The 21,043-nt window shown below is 45.5% G+C and overlaps 1 protein-coding gene across 1 annotated transcript in view; it reads right to left on the reverse strand.

Annotated features, from left to right (window-relative positions):
* LOC115092343 (retinal guanylyl cyclase 2-like) overlaps window positions 1-21,043 on the reverse strand; it is a 175,926-nt gene that overhangs the window by 149,965 nt on the left and 4,918 nt on the right. Inside the window, exons 2-3 of the mRNA XM_029603144.1 lie at window positions 5,101-5,402; window positions 1,034-1,388 (exon numbers count right to left, since the gene is read on the reverse strand). Of these exons, the coding sequence (XP_029459004.1) occupies window positions 1,034-1,388; window positions 5,101-5,402 (657 nt within the window). The remainder of the gene's footprint in view (window positions 1-1,033; window positions 1,389-5,100; window positions 5,403-21,043) is intronic.

Genomic DNA, 21,043 nt, shown 5'->3' on the forward strand with positions numbered 1-21,043 from the left:
TTCTGTCAAGATCCAGTGCTATACTACTCTAATTATTTTCAAATATTTTCTGTGTATTAAGATATCTACTCCTTTTGATATCTTAGAACTCCTTTAACTGTTGCTAACAATCTAATATATTTGATAAAGTATCTGTGGTGGAAAAGAGTCACTAGTGATTTCCTTTGTTCTTATAGAATCTATAAATTGGAGCAGAGAAGCAGAAACTGTAAAACTATATATTACTATTATAGTAACAGAAAAACTTAGTACAACCATTTGGCCCACAAAGACTATCTAGCTGCCCCTGCCTACACTATTCTAGCTAAGGATATCTCCCAGCAGTCACTATTCAAACTTGAGCATCTACACTACTCTTGCTTTGGCCATCACCCTTCTTTACCTTTACCCCACCCCACTAAGGATACACCACAGCTGTCAGTCATATGAGTGTGACCACCTGCAGGATATCGCTCCTTCTTCTTTTGTCCTTAGCTGGAAAAGATAGCCAAGTAAGTCTGCAGCCCATGCTAGGAAACTTGACACCTCCCCCGATTATATCAGAGACCATCCCAAAGCCTTGCCACCATTTCATGTTGGCTAACCTTGGTTCATCTTCTCAGACCTTTGATGAAGTAATACCGGTGCTCTCTGAAAGTTTACCTTGTCTTCTCCCATTTTTGACCCTCTGCTGTTTTTTTGAGGCAATAGGTTTCCATAACTAATTCAACGCCTAGGACCCCATTTCTTTTACCTTCCGCTCACTGTCCTCTAAGCATGCTTAAATTCTGTCATGGTTTTGGATACTGCTGCTGGTAAGCTATTTTAGACATCATCCCCCCTCTCAGTAAAATAATTTCCTCATATTTCCTCTTAAGTCTTCCTCCCTTCACCTTCATATTACAGCTCTTTGTCCTTGAATGTATTTTTTTTTGCATAATGCCTTCTTGTTCTTTAGTGAAACCTACTAAATATATGAATCTTTCTACCATGACCCTTCTCTACCTTTTTTCTTCCAGTGACTATCATCAATACAGATCAACAATGGTGTTACCTCCTATGCAGACTGTATCTGGATCAAACCAACACCTGGAGTCCGCTGGAGGGGGATTGCCCCCCGGAAAATGTATGGTCTTTCCTAAAAAATGCACCAGATTAGAGGATAGTTCCACCAAGTAAGTTTGAAACAGCTGATTCACTCTGCCATCGGTGTCCAGCACCACATAATTACTCAACCCATTCCCATTTTCATCTGTATAAATTCTTTGATTGAACCCAGCAAAGTCAAGATTTTTGGTATGTTCTGCCAAATTTGTTCCTGAAATCCAGACTCCTTGTCTCCTGGCATTATTCATTGCTTTTGCCAAAAAGTACATTGAGTTATAGATGGTTCCAAAGAGAGGAGATACCTAAAAAGAGAACAGACATTAAGTAGGACCATGGAGTGGGCAACAGTCTTTCAATTGGTCCATTCTCATGGCTTTTCCAAATAAAAAATATGATAGGTAGGCAAAATTTAAGCAGGTGAAATTGCACATTACTCTCAATATACAATCATATACATAACTAATGAGAGTTATACAAAAAATGCAAAGAATACAAATATATATAAATTTTATTATGGCAGCTTCATAAATAAATAAAACATCAAATACAATTTATACAACACAAATCATCTCACTCATACCACATTCATACAGGGCCGGATTTAAAAAACTCTACGCACATAAATCGCCTTACGCATGCCGGGCCTATTTTATAAAGGCCCGGCGATGCGCGTAAAGCCCTGGGACGCATCTAAGTCCTGGAGCTTTACTAAAGGGTCGGGGGTGGGGTGGGGTCAGAGGCTTCCGACACAGCGGCCATTTGCCGCTGTGTTGGAGGATCGCGTGCTGGCAGGCTGCTGGCGTGTGCACCCTGCAAAAGGTTAGATAAGAAATTGGGGGCTTAGAGTAGGGCTGGGGGGGGAAACGTTAGGGGAAGGGATGGGAAGGTTAGTTAAGGGGGGAGGGAACGGGGGAAGCCAGCGGGATTCGGCGTGCACCCCCTTGCACGCCAACCCCTGATTTTATAACATGCATGAGCCTTGGGGCTGAAGTAAGTTGCACTCACCGGCTGAGCAGCAAATGGCCACTATGCCGGGAGCCTCTGACCCCGCCCCCGGACCGCCCCTTTAGTAAAGCCCCGGGACTTAGACGCGTCCTGGGGCTTTACGCACGTTGCCGGGCCTTTAAAATTAGCCCCAGTTTGTATATCTTGATTTTTAATGTATGAATGTGGTATGAGTGAGATGATTTCTGCTGTATAAATTGTATTTGATGTTTTATTTGTCTATGAAGCTGCCATAATAAAATTTGTATATGTTTTCCAAATGAAATACATGTAGACTGATTTTATGAAAAACTGCGGCTCTATCTAAAACCTTACATCTAAATGCTGTGAGGGCAATTTTCAAAGCCATTTTCTTAGGTAAATAGCAAGTTACCTGGGTAAAATGGATTGGGTAAAAAAAAATCACCCTTCTGAAAGATGGCTAAATGTAGCGGCGGGTTCCATAGCGCACACTTGTAGCTGTGGGAAAAGGAAGCATTCTTGCGGTTGTTTTTAGGTTCAGGAGGAAAACAGAGCACACACCTTCAATTTCCAAAAGCACACAGGTGATTTCCTCCCCCCCCCCCCGCTGCCTATACAAGAGCAGGTGCAAAGTTTAAGAACAATTTTAACTTGGGGTACTTTGCGCCTCCTAATTTTCCAAGAGAAACAATGCAGGGAGTTTCTCTTACAATATTTGCTGCCTGACAAAAATTATTTTTATTATTGCACAAGTCCAAAAAACAATTCATAGAGAGCATCCCTAAGCACGATTATGTTTTCTCATTGCCTTGCATCTCAAACTGCTTTGTTTCTTTTTGAGAGAAATTGAACATACAACCTGGTGGAGTGGGTATTGCCTGAATGCTTAATGGGTGATAATGTGAGAGCTCGAAAAACTTTGGCCCCAAAAATAGCAGTTCCTATTGCTTGATAAGTAGGAGGTGCTTTGCTTTTTGGATGAATAGAAGAGTTTCTGTTCTTCCAACTAGAAAGCTTTGGTTCTAGTTTTGGCTGGGACACATTTCCTCATGGTAGCTGAAGTCAAGGATTCTGAGGTAAAACCAAAAGCTCCCCTCTGCCTCTCCCACTCACCAGAATCTATTCTAGAAGGTGGTGGTTGGGGAGGGCTTAAATGAGAGAGGAAAAAGGTGGAAGGGACAAAGGAAGAGGGTAATTATGATATCAGAAACCTGCCTGGAAAATATTACTGACTTTTTGGCAACTAAAAATACCATGAGAAACATGAATTGTCTTGAAGATTCCTGTAAGTTTACAGCAGCTGACATTTAATATCATAGCCAATAAAGAATGTTGTTTCATTTTTAGCTTAATTTCATTTTGTTTAGTTTAGTTTTATTAATTTTTCATTTTTTTAATATAGGTATTGTTTGTAGTAAGCACTAAAATTAGTGTGCATTAACTCAAATAGCATGTGGTAAATCAAATTAGTGCACACTAAATTGAAAAATGTACTAATTCAAATAGTGTGCAAAAAAATCAAGTTAGAGCACACTAAAAACAAAACAATCTCAACATTTTGTAGATTTTTTAAATGTTTCTTTTTTATAAAAGATTTGAAACAATATGTCTATGTCATTTCAAACAAAAACACATCCCTAGTAGTGAAGTAGAATGCCTCACTAGCTGTTCATTCATATTTAAAGTTAAGCAGCGTAAGTTCAAACTCCTGCCCATCCTCATAAGAACATAAGAACATAAGAAATTGCCATGCTGGGTCAGACCAAGGGTCCATCAAGCCCAGCATCCTGTTTCCAAAAGAGGCCAAAAACCAGGCCACAAGAACCTGGCAGTTATCCAAACACCAAGAAGATCCCATGCTACTGATGCAGTGAATAGCGGTGGCTATTCCCTAAGTATAATTGATTAATAGCCATTAATGGACTTCTCCTCCAAGAACTTATCCAAACTTATCCAAACTGCCATAGTTCATTTGCAGGAGGAAGGGGGTTAAAGGATTCTCTCTGAAATTGTAAGAGTGGGGAAAAGGGGGTGATTCCCTTCCAAAGATCCAGTTCATCTTCTCCATTTTGGAGCTAGCCCACAAGCCCCCTGTGCCTTTAAGGGCAGAAGAAGCCCATCCAACCCTTTTAAAGATGCAGAGCTCGGTGTGCCAGCTCAATAACAGGAACATTTATGTGTTAGTGCCTAGTGATGTCCTTGCTCCTTTCCCCACCATGAGCCCTCTCCTTCCTACCCTCCTCCTTCTCCATGGCCCCTTCCCAGCTCCAAACCCTTCTCCCAATCCACCACAATGGCTTGTCCTCAGGACCTCCTTCTCCTGCCCATGGCCCTTTCTTGACTCCTTTCCCTCCTGTCCTCCCTCCCCCCCATGGCCTCTTCCTGGGTCCTCCTCCACAATTTCCGGCCTTCCCCTCACCATGGCTGAGCTCATTTGGCTGCTCTTGTCCATAGCAGGAGCAGAGATCAGCTAGCAGTGGCAGCAGCATGAGCAAGAGGAGGAAAAACAAAATCAGCATAGGGCCTGTCACAACACTTGGGCTAACAGGTTTTGCAGTGGGCCCACCCCTCACATGTATTCCTGGGTAGCAGAAAGCTCATGCAGAAGGAGAGGGCGGAGCCACCACAGGGTTCCTGTTCTGATTTTTCCTCCTCTTGTACTACCATCTGAAAACTGGTCCTGATTAACCGTTCTAGGTCAGCGGGTCTACTGGAACCCCTTCCTCCTTAAGGTTCCCTCCTCCTCCTCCTTGCCACTGCAGGGGGGGGGAGGGTGCTGCTTGCTTCAAATTAAGGCCACTCATACAGTTGCACGAAGACATGACAAATGTCTTCCACCATCCTTGCTATTTCACCATCATTTACACTGCGTTATTACACAGATAGATGTAGAGATTAGTGACCCACAGACCGTCATAAAAGAAGGAATTAAACAAAAAAAAAAGTCTTACATGCCAAAAAAAACAGCTTCCAAGTATTTTGTGAAATTAAAATTAACATAAACCAAGCAAGTAAACCAATAATAAAAATGAAAATGCTGTTACTCACCTGCTGAGGTTCCAGGCTGGTTTTTATCCTGCCCTCTGCCTTGCCTTCCCTGAACGCTTCATCGAAGGATTTTCCCGCTGACTCCATCGTGATGGTCAGCACAGCATCGTATGCCTGGCGGAGCTTGCTGTTGTTGCCAAGAACGTCCAACGAATTGTTTCCGTGAGGAAGGCTGTAAAGCAAAGTGTCGTACGGCACAAAGACATATCTTCCATCTGTTAGTCCCAGGTCATGGGCTTTTGTAAGAAGGGTGGCCTGTTCTTCCCCTCCAATCAGTACAGAATGCATGCACATAACAATAACTAAAACACAAAAGTTATAAAGAAGGTTATACATTATTTTTTTTTCCAGATAGAAAAGGACAAAAAAAAAAAGAGAAAGGCAAATATTGGGAAAAGAAAACTGGGCTAACATTAATCTCATACACTGATGTCACTTCATTCTCTCACCTATTTTAACCGGAAAAAAGGAGTTCCTTGCTTTTCTGAATATTTTCAGTGGAGATTTGTGTTTTCACGCATATCCTAAGCTCGTCAGCATCTAACAGAACCTGCGCTTAGCAGATGGAAAACTTTACAGAAATTTAGAAGGCAATCTTCAAAGCCATTTAGGTAGTTAACGAGCGATGGGCTGGGGTGTATTGGTCATCTGGAAATTGCCATTCTTCTATCCGGTATCTAATAAGTGCTGGGGGGGGGGGGGGAGACATTGAACAGGCATAGCTGTAAACAGATTGAAGGGGGCACATCTTTTGGGGGGGAGGAGGGGCAGTGCTTGGGTTCTGAAAATCAGGAACAGAGATTGCACTTTCTCCAAGGACAAGCAGGATGGTAGACCTCACACATGGGTGATATCAGATGGAGCTCGGCACAGAAAACTTTTGTCAAAGTTTCTAGACAACTTTCTAGAAACTTTGATAGGCACACTGAGCATGCCCACATGCCCTAACCACGTGTCTATGCAGGGTCCCTCTTCAATCTCTTCTTTTCCGTGGAGCTATCATTTCACGGTTTCGGAGCTCAAGCTTCTTTTTGGCTTTTTTGCCTAATTTAAGTGTTTTTTTCTTCCATGTGACACATAGGGTCCCTCTCCCTTCTCCAGCAGCGATCAGTAAATGCTTCATGCCTTCGCGGTCAATTATCAACGGCTTCCCCTCCCAGTGTCCACCAACCATCGACCGCGCGCTGTGCTCTTTTTTCCATTGCATCAATCAGCTTCTGCCGATGCCTTCAGTACCCCTGGACCATGTCCATCACAGACCCCTATGGGGGTCTGTGTCCTCTGCCTGGGGGCTTCTCTCAATGTCCATGTCTGTGATCTCTGTGCCCAGATGACCCCAAGGGTCATTGGGCCCATCTTGACAAAATGGAAAAACATTTCGGGTCCAACCCCACTTGGAAAGGAGCCCCAGGCCCCAAATCCATCGGGTTCGCCTCCTCCTATTCTATTCTAAAGATCAAAATCACAGAGCATATACAAAGACATGGTTTAATGGAACACAGTCAACATGGATTTACCCAAGGAAGTCTTGCTTCGAAATCTGCTTCATTTTTTTGAAGGGGTTAATAAATGTGGATAAAGGTGAACCAGTACTAGATGTAGTGTATTGGGATTTTCAGAAGGATTCTACTCCAGGTATTTTCTAATCCCCAAGAAGATGGGTGGCCTCCGGCCCATTCTGGACCTGAGAACCTTAAACCATTTCTTGGTAAAAGAAAATTTCAAAATGGTCTCGCTGGGTATCCTGATTCCCCTTCTCAAGGTGAGAAACTGGCTCTGCTCCCTCAATCTATTCACCTATATCCCCATTTTTGAGGCGAATCATCGGAAACCACTATCAGTATAGAGTTCTGCCCTTTGGCCTGGCATCTGCGCCTTGTGTGTTCACCAAATGTCTTGCAGTTGTAAGTGCCTATCTTCAAAAGGTGGGGAATTCATGTTTTCCCCTACCTTGACGATTGGCTCATCAAGGGCAACTCCCGACAAGGGGCTCAGAGTGCCATGTGCCTCATGTTTCGACACCTTGGAGACTCTGAGATTCTTAATCAACTATTCCAAATCCCATCTCCAGCCGTCTTTGCAACTGTACTTCATTGGGGCGCGTCTGGACACTGTCCAGGCGAAGGCTTTCCTGCCTCTGGATAGGGCAGAAACCTTAGCGGCTCTTGCCCGGCACGTATTCCAGCTGCCCCCATGTCTCCACTCACCAGTTCCTCCAACTGTTAAGCCATATGGCGGCGATGGTGCACATTACCTCATTTGCTCGGCTACACATGTACCGGGCACAATGGACACTGCGCTCTCAATGGTGTCAGGTTATGCAGGACCTGCATGCTCACATTCTTGTCATGACATGGCTGCAGCAGTCCCTCCAGTGGTGGACACTCCCCTCAAATGTGGAGTGGGATTGCCCTTTTTGGAGTGCTCAGCACCAGGCCAATCTCACCACCGACGCTTCTCAGACAGGGTGGGGAGCACATGTTCTGGGCTTCCGCACCCAAGGGTTCTGGTCAGTTCAGGAGTTATGGCTCTAGATCAACCTCTTGGAGTTGCGAGCGGTCTGCTATGCCCTGCAGGTGTTCTGGGAGCAGCTAGCGAACAAGGTGGTTCTGGTTCAGACCGACGATCAGGTGGCCATGTAGTATCTGAACAAACAGGGGGGGACGGGATCGTTTCCCCTCTGCCTGGTGGCGGCATCACTCTCCGGGCAGTGTACCTCCCGAGGGTGGATAACATTCTAGCTGATACCTTGAGCCGGACATTCCAGCCCACTAATGGTTCCTCAGTCAGGAGGTAGTGAACCGCATCTTTTGCTCCTGGGGGACCCCGGACATAGACCTTTTTGCCTCTGTGGAAAACAGAAAAGTGTGCCGCTTCTGCTCCCTTGGCAAGAGGAGCAAGGGATTGATAGCAGGCGCCTTCTCAATCCACTGGGGCACAGTGGATTGAGAAGGCGCCAGTGGATTGAGCATCTAAGATGCTCCAGAAGTTGCAGCAGGATCAGGGCTCCATGATTCTGATCGCCTCCCTGCTGGCCCCATCAGGTCTGGTTCCTGATCCTTAGGGACCTGGCTTTGCACCCCCTGATCCGATTGGGGATGGCTCCAGACCTCATCACCCAGGACCAGGGCAGGCTCCGCCACCCCAACTTGCAAGCCCTGACTCTTATGGCTTGGATATTGACTGGGTGACTGTAAGGGCCCTTGGCCTGTCGGAAGTGGTATCTCATGTCCTCTGGAGTCTAGGAAAACCTTCCACCAGAAAGTCCTGTAATCTGAAGTGGAAGCAGTTTCCATCCTGGAGCGAGGGTTGTGGTCTGGATCCCTTCTCTTGCTCCCCTCCTGCACTTTTGGACTACCTGTTTTCCCTCTTCGAGTCTGGTCTACAGACTACATCAGTGAGGGTTCACCTCAGTGTCATCAGGGCATACCATTGGGGTTCAGATGGTTCTGAAATTTGTTCCCATCCGCTAGTGGGCTGATTCATGAGGGACTTGCTACAACTGAAGCTTCCACTTGCCTCCCGGTGGTTTCCTGTGATCTCAATGTAGAAATCTCACAACTCATGAAACCTCCGTTTGAACTGTTACGTTTTTATGATCTCAAGTACCTCTCCTGGAAGGTGATCTTCTTGGTTGCGGTCACATCAGCTTGCAGGGTTGGTGAACTGCAAGCTCTGGTGTTGTACCCGCCTTATACGAAGTTTTGTCACGACAAGGTGGTCCTACGGACACACCCGAAGTTCTTTCCCAAGGTGGTTTCGGAGTTCCATCTCAACCAGTCCATTATGTTGCCTTCTTTTTTCCCAAGGCCTCACACTCACCAGGGTGAATGTGCTCTACACACTTTGGATTGCAAGATGGTGCTTGTCTTTTACCTGTAATGGACAGCGCCCCACCGTGCTTCCACTCAGCTTTTCGTATTCTTTGACAAGAACAGATTAGGAATCGCTGTCTCCAAACAGACTCTATCCCACTGGTTAGAGGCTTGCATCTCTTTCTGTTTTGCACAGGCAGGTTTGCAGCTTGAGGGCCATGTCAAATCTCACTCTGTCTGGACCATGTTGGTCTCGATGGCTTACTTGCAGGCAGTTCCCATTCACGAGATCTGTAGAGCAGTGACCTGGAGTTCCCTACATACTTTTGCCACATTATTGCCTGGACAAGGATGGCCGACAGGACAAACTTTTTGGACAGTCCGTCCTCCGTAATTTCTTCCAGCCAAGAAAACCCAACTCTCCCTCCGAGAGCCCTATTCTTGGATGCAGGCCTGCTCCTGTGGTTGCTCTAGCTCCAGTGCTTGTGCACATTGGCACCTGTTCCCTGCTGCACATGTTCGAAGAGGCCTGGAGCTACTTAATCACCCATGTGTGAGGACTACCATCTTGCTTGTCCTTGGAGAAAGCAGAGGTGCTTACCCGTAACAGGTGATCTTCAAGGACAGCAGGATGTTAGTCCTCACGAAACCCGCCCACCACCCTACAGAGTTGGTTTTTGCCTCTCGGTTTGTTATTTTATTTTTCCGGAACTCTATGTTATAAGACTGAAGAGGAACCCCACGTGGACCCGTGGTTAGCAGCATGCTGAGCATGCTCAGTGTGCCAGTCAAAGTTTCAAAAAATTTGACAAACGTTTTCCATACCAGGCTCCATCCGATGATGTCACCCATGTGTGAGGACTAACATCCTGCTGTCCTTGGAGAATACCTGTTACAGATAAGCAACTCTGCTTTCCAATCCGCACGTTGTGGTTAGTTCTCCATCAAAATTTTATCTGCGTTGTTAAAAGCTGGTTTTACCTGCTGTAATTTGTAGTTAATTAGTGAGCATAAAGCCACGGGTGCTGAACATGTCCATGGCTTTTGCACCTGCTAGTTATGGAGGGAGGGCAAAAAAGCCTGGGTACTTTTGAAAATGCCAAAATGTGCACTCTGTTCTGTTTTACTCATCTGGCTATAAACAGGTTCGCTGTGACAGCCTGTGGGTAATTTAAGCCGGATAGAGGAGGGTCATTTTCAAAAAGGCCAATTTACCCAGGGAGATGGCTGAAAATTTCCTCCCCCCACATTTCTCATTGTTTATTAAATTCAGTTCTTGGCAGGCAGTGAGACCTTTAATTAGATCAGTGAGAGAATTATTGCAAATGGGCTTTCCTTTCTTGGGAATACAGATCTACAGCTAACCTGTGAAAAGCAAATTAATGGTATTTGCCTTTTTGTGAAAACTATTGCTATAGAATTCAATGCATATCCTTCATGCAAACCATCATCATTTGCCCCAGGTTTTCATCAAACAGCAGCAGGATCTCTAGGAGAAATACAGAGACTGAAAATTTGGAAGAATATTTGTGGAAAATAATATGAAATCGACTGGACATTGCAAAGCTGCTTCGGTGAGTTTAGGATGGAAAATAAAGGCAAATATCTGTTTTTGTGCTTTTCACTTTTAATGCAGATCTTCTTCCATATCTCTTTTTACAACACAACCCTACCAGTTCATTTCTGGTTAATTCTGTTGTTCATATAATGGGTCCTATTTACAAAATCCCATGTTTCTGCAGCTGCACTCAGTCCATGATCTAAACTGAACCAGCTACCTGAGTGCCCTGCCCCAAGCAGCAGATCCACCCTCCCACCCCACCCCTGCAGCAAATACTCTTCCCCCTCAGCTCTTCCAACAGATGATCCTCTGGTAGCTCTATAAACTGAACTCTACTTTCCTCCCAAATACTAAAAAGGTTACCCACCGCATGGGACTCTCTCATCTCCTCAGAACCCCCTTGCCCTGTTGAATTATCAGAGTTACCCCCCCCCCCTTCCCCGGGCAGAAATAATACCCAGTTGGTCCTGCCCCACCAGCAGCAAAATTCCAAATGGCGCCGGCTGATCTGAGGCTCCTGCTTGCCCCTCATATGCAGGGCAAAGAAGAGATTCAAGTCAGACAGCGACATTTGGAATTTTTGGTGCCAGTGGAGCAGGAATGACTGAGGATTACTCCTGCCTGGGTGGAGGGGGAAGGGGACTTTGAAAATTCAATGGGGCAAATGGGGTCTTGAGAGGGAGAAGATGGGATGGTCCCGTGTGGGGAGAAAAACGTGTTTGTAGTTGGGTGGGCAAGGCAGGGCTCCCGGGGGGAGGGGGTCATTTTTTGGGGAGTACAATCTGCAGGGGGGCATTCACCTCATGGCTATGTGCCCCAGTTTAAATCACAACCCAAGGGGGGGAGGGGGGAATGGGCTGAGAGAATAGGCAGTTGCTTAGCCTGCCAATGCTCTCAGGGAAGATTAAGTACATCTCTTGCGGTATAGTTCATTTTTGGAGTCTTCACACAGATAGTGTAGTTCAACATGATCCAAGTTAAGCCATTTTAATATTAATGAGCTACATTACATGTACTGCAATGTATGCATTTCACGTGAAGCAGTTCATTAATATTTGCCTTGCGTGCTCCCTAAATTTTAGGCATTCTTGATAAAGTGTGTTCATGCAATTTTAACGCACACTAAGTGCCAAATTCATCAGCTAGAGCTTGATTTTCAAAGTAGCTTACACAGATAAAACCCTGTTTTATGCATGTAGATTGGTGCTTTGAAAAGCAATTTATGGGATATGCATAAAAAAGTGTGTTTAAAACTCCATTTCATGGGCAATTTTACCCACACCAGTAGGAGGCATTCCTGGGGATGGCGTCAAAGCAGGCAAAGCATTTATGCACATACTTTCAGTTTTCAAATAAATCTCTCCACACAAAGTTAAACCTGCTTGGGAGCAGGTGTAACTTTCTGTGAGTATTTGTACGTGTGTCCCAGGAAAACCTAGGACATTTTCAAAAGGGATTTATATGAATAAGTCTGGTTTAAACATTCAGGCTAAAGTATGCAGATACTGCTCACCTGGAGACATTAGCCCTACACACAGGCCGATACAGAAAAAAATGCTGGAGAGCGGGCAAGCACCTGCTCTCCCAGCGCACGCACAGGCCACTCCCCTGGGCACGCAATTCAGGAGGGTGGCCTATGCAAATTAGGGCCCACGGTAAAAGGAGGCGCTAGGGACACTAGCTCGTCCCTAGCGCCTCCGTTTTTGACAGGAGCAGTGGCTGTCAGCGAGTTTGACAGCCGGCGCTCAATTTTGCTGGCGTCGGTTCTCAAACCCGCTGACAGCCACAGGTTCGGAAAATGGACGCTGGCATAATTGAGCGTCCGTCTTCCGACCCACTGGCCGTGGGCTGATTTTACATTTTTTTTAAAAATTTTTACTTTTTTTTTACTTTTGGGGCCTCCGACTTAATATCGCCATGACATTAAGTCGGAGGGTGCACAGAAAAGCAGTTTTTACTGCTTTTCTGTGCACTTCCCCAGCACCGGCAAAAATTAACGCCTACCTTTGGGCAGGCGTTAATTTCTGAAAGTAAAATGTGCGGCTTGGCTGCACATTTTACTTTCTGTATCGCGTGGGAATAACTAATAGGGCCATCATCATGCATTTGCATGTTGCGGGCGCTATTAGTTTCGAGGGGGTTGGATGCGCGTTTTCAACACGCTATTACCCCTTACTGAATAAGGGGTAAAGGTAGCGCGTCGAAAACGCACGTCCAAATGCGAGTTAACAGTGCGCTCCACAGGCCGATACAGTACACTGCGCTCCACCGGAGCGCACTGTACTGTATCGGCCTGTAAGGCTGTTATAAAATGAATGCTCATTAGTGTGCGTTAGTAAATAGACTCCATAAACATTTGCTGCCTGTCCTACATTTCAGGGGCAGCTCAAGGCAATCTGCTACCTGAGGCAAGGGATGAGCTGGTGCTCCTCCCCTCCCCCTCCCAAGGCATGGCACAGGTCAAATCATTGAGAGGGCCAAGAGGGGGGCCCCCTTGGAGTCTGGCCTTTCCCTGATTTGAAATGCTGCAGAAGGGGCAAAGCAGGAGTCACATTTCCCAGAGAAGTGGCAGATAGAATGTCAGTGATATTTCTAGGAAGCTGGCAGCCTGCCACATTCCCAGGAGCCTTTCAACCCGCCTCCCAAGTCTCCCTGGTATTTGAGAAATGGGAGATGGGTGAATGATGGGAGTCTGTGAGCGGCGGATTCTCTTCAGGTCAGTTCTATTTAATTTAGCGAGCCACTAGAATTTGCTGATGTTTACGTTCTTTATTGTTTTGGGTTGTGGTACTGAATCCTTCCTTTCTTTTAGGACTGGGAGTTGAATCGAACAAGTTGATGTCTTTATGCATTCATTTCTTTAATTTTTACTATTTGTTTAATTCTAGTTTTCCTTTTCAAGATTTATGTCCAGTAATTAAGTCAGGATTAAAGCCTCTTGTATTCAGCAATAATAAACAGGCTAGAAGCAATTTATGGCTTCCAACTTAACGTGTACTGATTGAAGAAGGGAAAGTTGATGAAAACATTGGCACAGGGTCTTGCTGTTCGCAATCCATTTTAAAGCTTCAGATCTTCTAATAAATTTGAGACTTTCCACTTCCAGTTAACGTATTCTGATACTGATGTCATATAATTTTCTTACCATTCCAGTTAATAGGGGAGTTTTTAAGCTTCCTCCTACTGTTTTGTGAACATTTTAGGTTCAATTTTGTAATCTTACTGTATATTAGACTACTTTATTGAATTTGTATGTTATAAGCTATTTTAGGTCGATGTATTTTATTTTGTGTTTTATAATGTATCTTGTTGTGATATTTATTGATGTAAACTGATGTGATTGATTCAGAACCCCGGTATATAAAACCAAATAAATAAATAAATAAATTCATAGTCTTCTGAGGTAAACATATTACATGACATGTATATTATTTTTACATACACTACTGTTGTGCCAACCAGAAAACCCTGCAAAAAAAGACATTTCGAACCCATATGGTATTTGGCATATTGTAAAATGCATTCAGTGTGGGTTTGACGCTTAGAAAACTGAATTACAATTACAATATAGCAAACTTGCCTCACTAAAACAACACTAAATGCCAGCATTCAAACAGTATGACCTGGGGCCCACAGGACACTGGTTTGTTATGAAAAATGCCAAATAATTCAATCAGTGGACAGAATCAGAGGTGAAAATGCCACGGGGGGGGGGGGGGGGAGCAGAGAGGACATGCCTCATGAGGAATGGTGGAAATTCATCTAAGGGGGCAAATGCATCTTGGGAGGGATGTCTCTTGGAGCTAGAAGTGGACATGCCTTGCGTAGGGTTGGCAACTCGATGTGAATTTTTCAGGTCAGGCTGATCCAATCCTGATTTTACCCCACTGAATGCAGGGTCTTCTCCTGGCTTTCCTTAAGAAATACAATAAGGAAATCATAAGTCCCTTCATGCAGCAAGTTATAACCAAGACTGGATCAGCCTATCCTGAAAATCTGGAGCCAGTTGGCCACCCTAGCAACATGAGGGGAATGCCTCTCTTGGTAGGTGGGGAGGCAATGAGTGCTGGTTAAGAAAGGGGTAAATTTTGATTCAATGGGTTTGGGCTGGTGAACATAGGGCATTTCAATGTTTAGCTTGCAGCTAGTGCGCCCAGCATAGTTTCTTTGGTTACCATGCATGCTATAACCATGGCCATGCTAGCATGGCAAAACATTTCCATGTGCAATTGGTAAAACTTATTGCATACCACATTTAGGGTGTTTTACCATGCACATTAAGAGGTAGATTTTAATACGTGTGTGCACTCGTCCATGTATGCGTGCTTCCTGGTGTGCACACATGGACGCGCCAATTTTATAACTTGTGCGTGCCGGTGCATGCATGTTATAAAATCAGGTGGCTACGCACACATGCGCCAGATTTTATAATCCATGCACGCATGTGCGTGCGGTGCACACAAGGGGGGTGTACTTTTGTGAAGTCTGCACGGCGATGCAATCGGCACTTGCCCAGTTCCCTCCCAGTCCTCTCCAATTAAGGAGCAGACTGGGAGGGAACTTCCCTACCCCCCTTCCTAACCTTCCTTCCCCTTCCCCTTCCCCTCTCCTCCCCACCCCCTAAACCTATCCTACCTTACCTCTTTTTTTTTTGTTACTTGCTGTTCCTCCGGAACAGAAGTAATTTACGTGCACCAGCTGGTTGCCAGCACACGCTTCCCTGGGACAGCGGCTAATGGCCGCTGTCCCAGCCAGCCACAGTCCTGCCCTGCCCCGCCCCCTTTTCAGGCCCTGGCACTTATTCACGTACCGGGCTTTACGCGTGTGGCTGTGTTTGTTTGAAAATTTGCCTGTTGTGTGTAAGGCCCGGCCACACTCGTAAACCCCGGGATTTATGCGCGCAGGGGTTTTAAAATCTACCCCTAAATTTCTACTGAGTTGCACACTAAAAATCTTTTAGTGCAAGCAAAAAGATGTTCTTTGCTATCTAAATAGATCTCTTGGAGAAACACCACTTGGGCCTTTGATATTTTAATCATCATCATCAAATATTTTTTCCTTTTTATTGGTGAATGAATGCCATCTATGTTAAGGGAAAAGTCATTTAGATGAGCCATACTGAGTGCAGCTCTTTAAAAACACAGAAAAGAAGTTTATGATAACTGATAACATCACAAAACATCTGTCTGCAGTCAGACTGCGGCTTGTAATTAACAGGGACTGTTGAATTCATTTACCATACAAACACAGCTAGTCATGTTTGTTTGGTTATTTCAGGGAAGGGGAGAGGGTTTACTTAAAATTGCAGACTGGGTTGGCCCCCATGGTCTTTATCTGCCCTCCGTCACATTCTATGTAAGTATAACATAGCCTGATTAAAAATATGAGGATTGTCTGTTATATTAGCCAGAGATTCAACAGGATTCAGCAGTGGGTCCTTTAGCCCTAACATCATTGAGGAGCCAAATAAGCAGAGGCCCAGCCCAGGAGGGAGAGGAAGACAGACCATCTGATATCTGTAGGAGCAGAGGAGAGGGTAGGAGACCATCTGCCTGGATCCTTTGGGTCCTGCACCAATTATCTTGCCCATCAACTTGATGTTCCCAGTAGCCCTGCTCTATCTCGCTGTTGTCATCAAGGGGCCAACATAAGAAGAGACCCACTGTGGTGGGCAGGTTGCTCCCAAAGGTTCGAACCAAAAGGGTTCACCTCTTTGGAAGCTCCTACGGGAGAAACAAGAAGTTTTTTGGGAGTAATATTAAGTCTGGGGTGTGTTAGGAAGTAGGTGGATTGTTAGTTTTGGTCTCTCACCCTTGTGAGAGAGTGGAGATAGGGTTGTATTTTGCTATGATGTATTTTATATTTTGTGGATTTTTAAATTTTGCTTATTTGATATTATGTTATGCTTTTTGACATAAGCTGTTCTGGGACCTTTTTTAGAGGAGGTGACATATAAATATGAAATGAAATGAAATCTCTGCAGGAACAGTCACTACAAATCATTTATATAGCACTACACGACATTCCAGGACTGGATTCAACAGTGTACGCACAAGCTCAAGCACAGCACTAAGAACGTGCACTAATTTTGTGTTGAGACCTACCCTGCACTCCCATAGGAATGTATTGTCCTCGCTGGCTGTTCCTTTCTGGGGAAAATCTGTAGTATGGAGGCCTTCTGAGGAAAAATAGCCTCTGTGCTAGGGAACTGAGGGGCAATGAGTGACTGTACCTGGCAGCAGCAGCAGCAGCCTATCCTGTAAACACCAGATGGCCCTTAAAATGAGGGGAAGTTGTGTAAACACTATAGCATTACTGCGCCAGAAAAACACCAAGATCATAACCCTGAGGGAACTCTAAAGAATGATGAAGTTGTGATCATCTGGGACAACTGGATACTGTAGTAAAGGAGAAAAATACAAAGCCAGCATTGATGTCAATACCAAGACTATTCTGCAAATCTTATGGAGAGAGAGAGAGAAGATCCTCACATTCCAAATGATGCCGAGACCAAGAAAATGGGGCAAAAAATGTACAGACATTGTTCCAATTGTATTAGGTGCCACTGGCCTTATTAACAAGAACGTCCAGGCACATCTAGATGTGTTGCCTGCATATATAACACCCTAGGGACTCCAGAAGGAAGTTCTCTTTGGCACAATGCAAGTAGTAAGAATAAAATTTGATTGACTAAGATCAGACTCAACATACCTTGGCTTTTGAATGAGGTTCATTCCTGTCAAGATACATGCAAAATTACCCTGCTTGCAGACATTACCCCGTGAGTATTACAGAGGTCCAGCCTGAATGTTTATGATGTACATCAGATTTTACAGCTTGTTCAAATTAGCTGGACTTATCAATAGAATATTTCTGATGCATCAGTTTTGCATGGGAGGAAATGCCCCCTGGGCGTACCAAAGCCGTATCCTCAAGTGAAATGAAGCTTTTTCTATGAGTGCAGACTGGAAAAGGGAACCATGCCTAGAGCACATCAATTAACAATGGCAGAACTTGCACTGAATCACTTCATGGCACTGAAAATCATCAATTGATGTATCCTGTGTGAGTCGCAAAGGCCATGACTGACATGCAAAAAACCATTAAGACTTTTTATTTTTATTTTTTAGTAAAACCCATTTCACAAGGGAGTCACATAACACAGTATCAAAAAGAAAACAAATGTAATTCCAGATAAAATAAACTTATGGCCTTGGAAGAGATTTTATGGATGCAATGTCTATTGTAAAATAAACAGTTTCACTTAGATTAGTTATTGGGAATTATGTTTCCTAGCATGGAAGGAAGTCATATAAATCAGTACAAAATTAAGTGAACATAAAAGCACATAATGACTAATTAGCACTCTCTAGTCCACAATCCTGATTATTTGTTAATCATTATGTTAGAAATGTTTGTTTTTTTTTATCAGCGATCGTACCTTGTTTTCTTAACATGACAGGTGACGGGTTTAGTGTTCATGTTGTTCATTGGTGGGGTTGGCAGAATAAAATTTTATAACTATTTTATGGTCGCTGCTAAAAGGGGATCACACCATTAGCCTGGTACATAATGAAAAGTTTATGACTTCCCTGAGAAAATGAACACATTGTTAAGGCACAGAAGAAAGGAAATCTGGAGAGCTTCCAATCTTCCATTTCTGTAGCATTTCTTAATCTGTGTATCATACATGGCAGCATTATAACATAGTAGAGGATAAAAGAGGAGCTGGGCAAGCAAGTCTTGCACGGCGTGTATAACTTGGGGAGAAGCAGCGAGGATAAGGGACGGCCAGGGGGAGGTGGTTTCTAGGAAAGGCGGGAAAGAAGGCCAATAAGAATAGGACAGGCAGGGGGCTGATTAGCCAATAGTGTTAAAGGAAGGGAATGAGGAAAGGTGGCAGCGCTGCCAACGGTCAGCAACCTGAGAGGAAGGCAGGCAGCAAGACTTGTTTTCTGCAAGGTGGGCAGGTTTCGAGATTGAGGTGCGGGTCAACATATTCATAACTAATAATAACTAAAGTACCATCGAGAGGGGAGGAATGAGGAGGTGGGGATCGTTGCACTGTATTTGGGTGCCTCGGCGTGACTAATGCCTCACAGCAAGGAAAAGAGTACTAGGCCCGAGCAGGTCGCAGTGACGGCATACAAGAAAGGGCGCAATGCCCAGAGCGGTATGCCACGTGCCCCCAGTCAGCCTGCGGGGCAGGTTTTACATAGGCCGGTTCCAGCGCCGCCTCCGCCCAGCCAGGTGGCCAGCTCGGGGAAAAGCGGTCCCGAAGCGGCTCCGGAGGATGCGGACGCTGTAGTAATTGAGAGGGGGCAGGGAACCAGGCACCAGGGCCTAGATATGTCCTTCAGTGCTTCGGGCAGTGATTTTCAAGTGTCGCCCCACAGCAAGCCAGTTTCCCCGCCGTCGACGCCACTACCATCCGATCAACAACGGTATGCCCCCGCCGACCTAAACCAGGAGCGGGAAGAAGGGGAAAAGGACAGACGATTGCCGGAGGCACACCAGGAGAGCAGGACCGTGACACACGGGAGAGAGCGGGTGTGTGCAAGAAAGATGGCGCTGAGCGGAGTTGGGCGGGAAGGTGTGGGCCGACAGGCCGCAAGCCTGAGCAGACAGGGAAGGGGTCGGCGGAAAGAAATCGGGAGCAGAGCGGAAACAGGAGCGCGTGGTCACAGCAGGGATGTTCATCGAGTCACTTTCGAAGCGGAGGGTGTGTCAGCGTGGAGCAGAGAGGCTCAAGAGCAAGCATGTGGTGAGTGCGGACATGCCATGCGAGTGACCAAGCAGTCCATAATAGCTAATCGAGGGCTAAGATTGGGACGGGGATTTGCATAAGCAACATTGGGGAGGCAGAAAAGGGGGCAGGCATGGGAATTCACGGAGCCAGAGGAGGGGAGGGGGGGGGGGATTATGGACAGACAGAGTTTGACATAGGGGGAGGTGATAGTGGGGAGGTAAGGGGGAGATGGAATGCGATAACGGGGGATAGGAGTCAAGGGGGACAGGGAGACGAATGGGGGGACAATATCTTCGGAACGGAGGCTGCCGGTGGTGTGTCTTCATTTGCAGGTACAGCGCTCAGACAAGAGCAGGGAGCACCAATGGAGCCCTGGAGGGAACGGTCCAGGGACGAGAGGGACTACCCCAGCAGGCAAAGGGCCGGGTCAGAAAGCAGAGGAGCACAGGCAGTGTTGGCTCACATGATGCAAGGATCAACAGCAGGTAATGAGGGCGAGGCTAATATTAAAAGACCTGCCAAAAAAGCGAATAAGAGAAGGAAAGAGCACACGGGGAGTTCTAGTTCCAGTTCGGATTCCTCGATTTCGTCCAGTTCGGATAGTAGTGATTCGGCGACATTGCGAAGGGCAGGAGGGTCAGGGCCGAGCCAGGATATGGGACACCCGGCACTAGCATCACTAATAGAGTTGTGGGAAGGGGTGCCCAAGAAATTATGGATGAGGATCAGGAGAAGGAGATATGTAAACATTTTCCGCCTGTTAGAAGGTAGGAGGGGTGACAAGAAGCCACGCAAGAAGGGAAAGAAGAGAAAAGTGGAGCGCAGCACCAGCACAAGATTTCCCAAAAACATCATTAATTGGGTTAGGGGTTTCTTCAGATTGGCCAGCGTAGTAGGGCTTTATCAGCCGGAGCAATACGGAGCCCTGTTGTCATATGGGGATAGCATCCTGGGAGCATTTAAAGATTATGAAGGGTGGGCATGGCTAAATTATAATGAGCGTTTTAGGGAAAAAATGGCAGGGAATAGATTTATGTCATGGGGAACGCAGGATATTAATTTATGGCTGACCCAGATGACCAATAAGGGTGCAGGGTCGGGGAGAGCAGGACAAGGCGTTACCATAGCGGGCGGCGAGGAAGGCAGCATCGGTGCCAGTTATTCATCCAGGTAAAGTGACGGGAAATACAATCAAAACTACCGACCTGAAGACGACGGCGCCCACTACAGATGTGTGTTGGAGATTTAACAGGTCCACCTGTTTATTTCCGGATTGAAAGTTTAGACATGCGTGTTCAGCATGCAACGGAGCACATCCTGTAGTAAAATGCGGGATAGTGCATCCGGCACCAGTGGGAAAAAATGCGGCACAAGGGAAACACATGTAAAAAAAAACAAAACTCTGCATACATAATACTATATAGGGGACAGAGGGCAGGGTATGGAAAGGGGAAGGGGATTTAAAAAAAAATAATAATTATGACCAACATAAGAATAGAACTTAAAATGATATTTTCTTGATAATATTACTTGTACTAATACTTTGGAGGGAGGGTGAGGTCGTATAAGAATGTAATGTACATGTCCTTGCAGACTATTACAGGTATACGCAGAAGGGCGATGGACGTCAAGAAACTAGCATCAGGCAGGGTGATGAAGAGGAATGGGAGCTGCTCTGATGTTCAGTTACCCCAGCGACTTGGAAGGCTTACCTTCAAGGAGCTAAGACGGTTCTAGGGTTTTTACAAGGCAAAGGGTGGACAGGAGGTCAGGTGTCGGAACAATCTGTAGTGGAATTCATTATAGGGTCCAGGAGGG

The sequence above is a fragment of the Rhinatrema bivittatum genome, chromosome 5 (assembly GCF_901001135.1).
Source record: "Rhinatrema bivittatum chromosome 5, aRhiBiv1.1, whole genome shotgun sequence".
NCBI lineage: Eukaryota > Metazoa > Chordata > Amphibia > Gymnophiona > Rhinatrematidae > Rhinatrema > Rhinatrema bivittatum.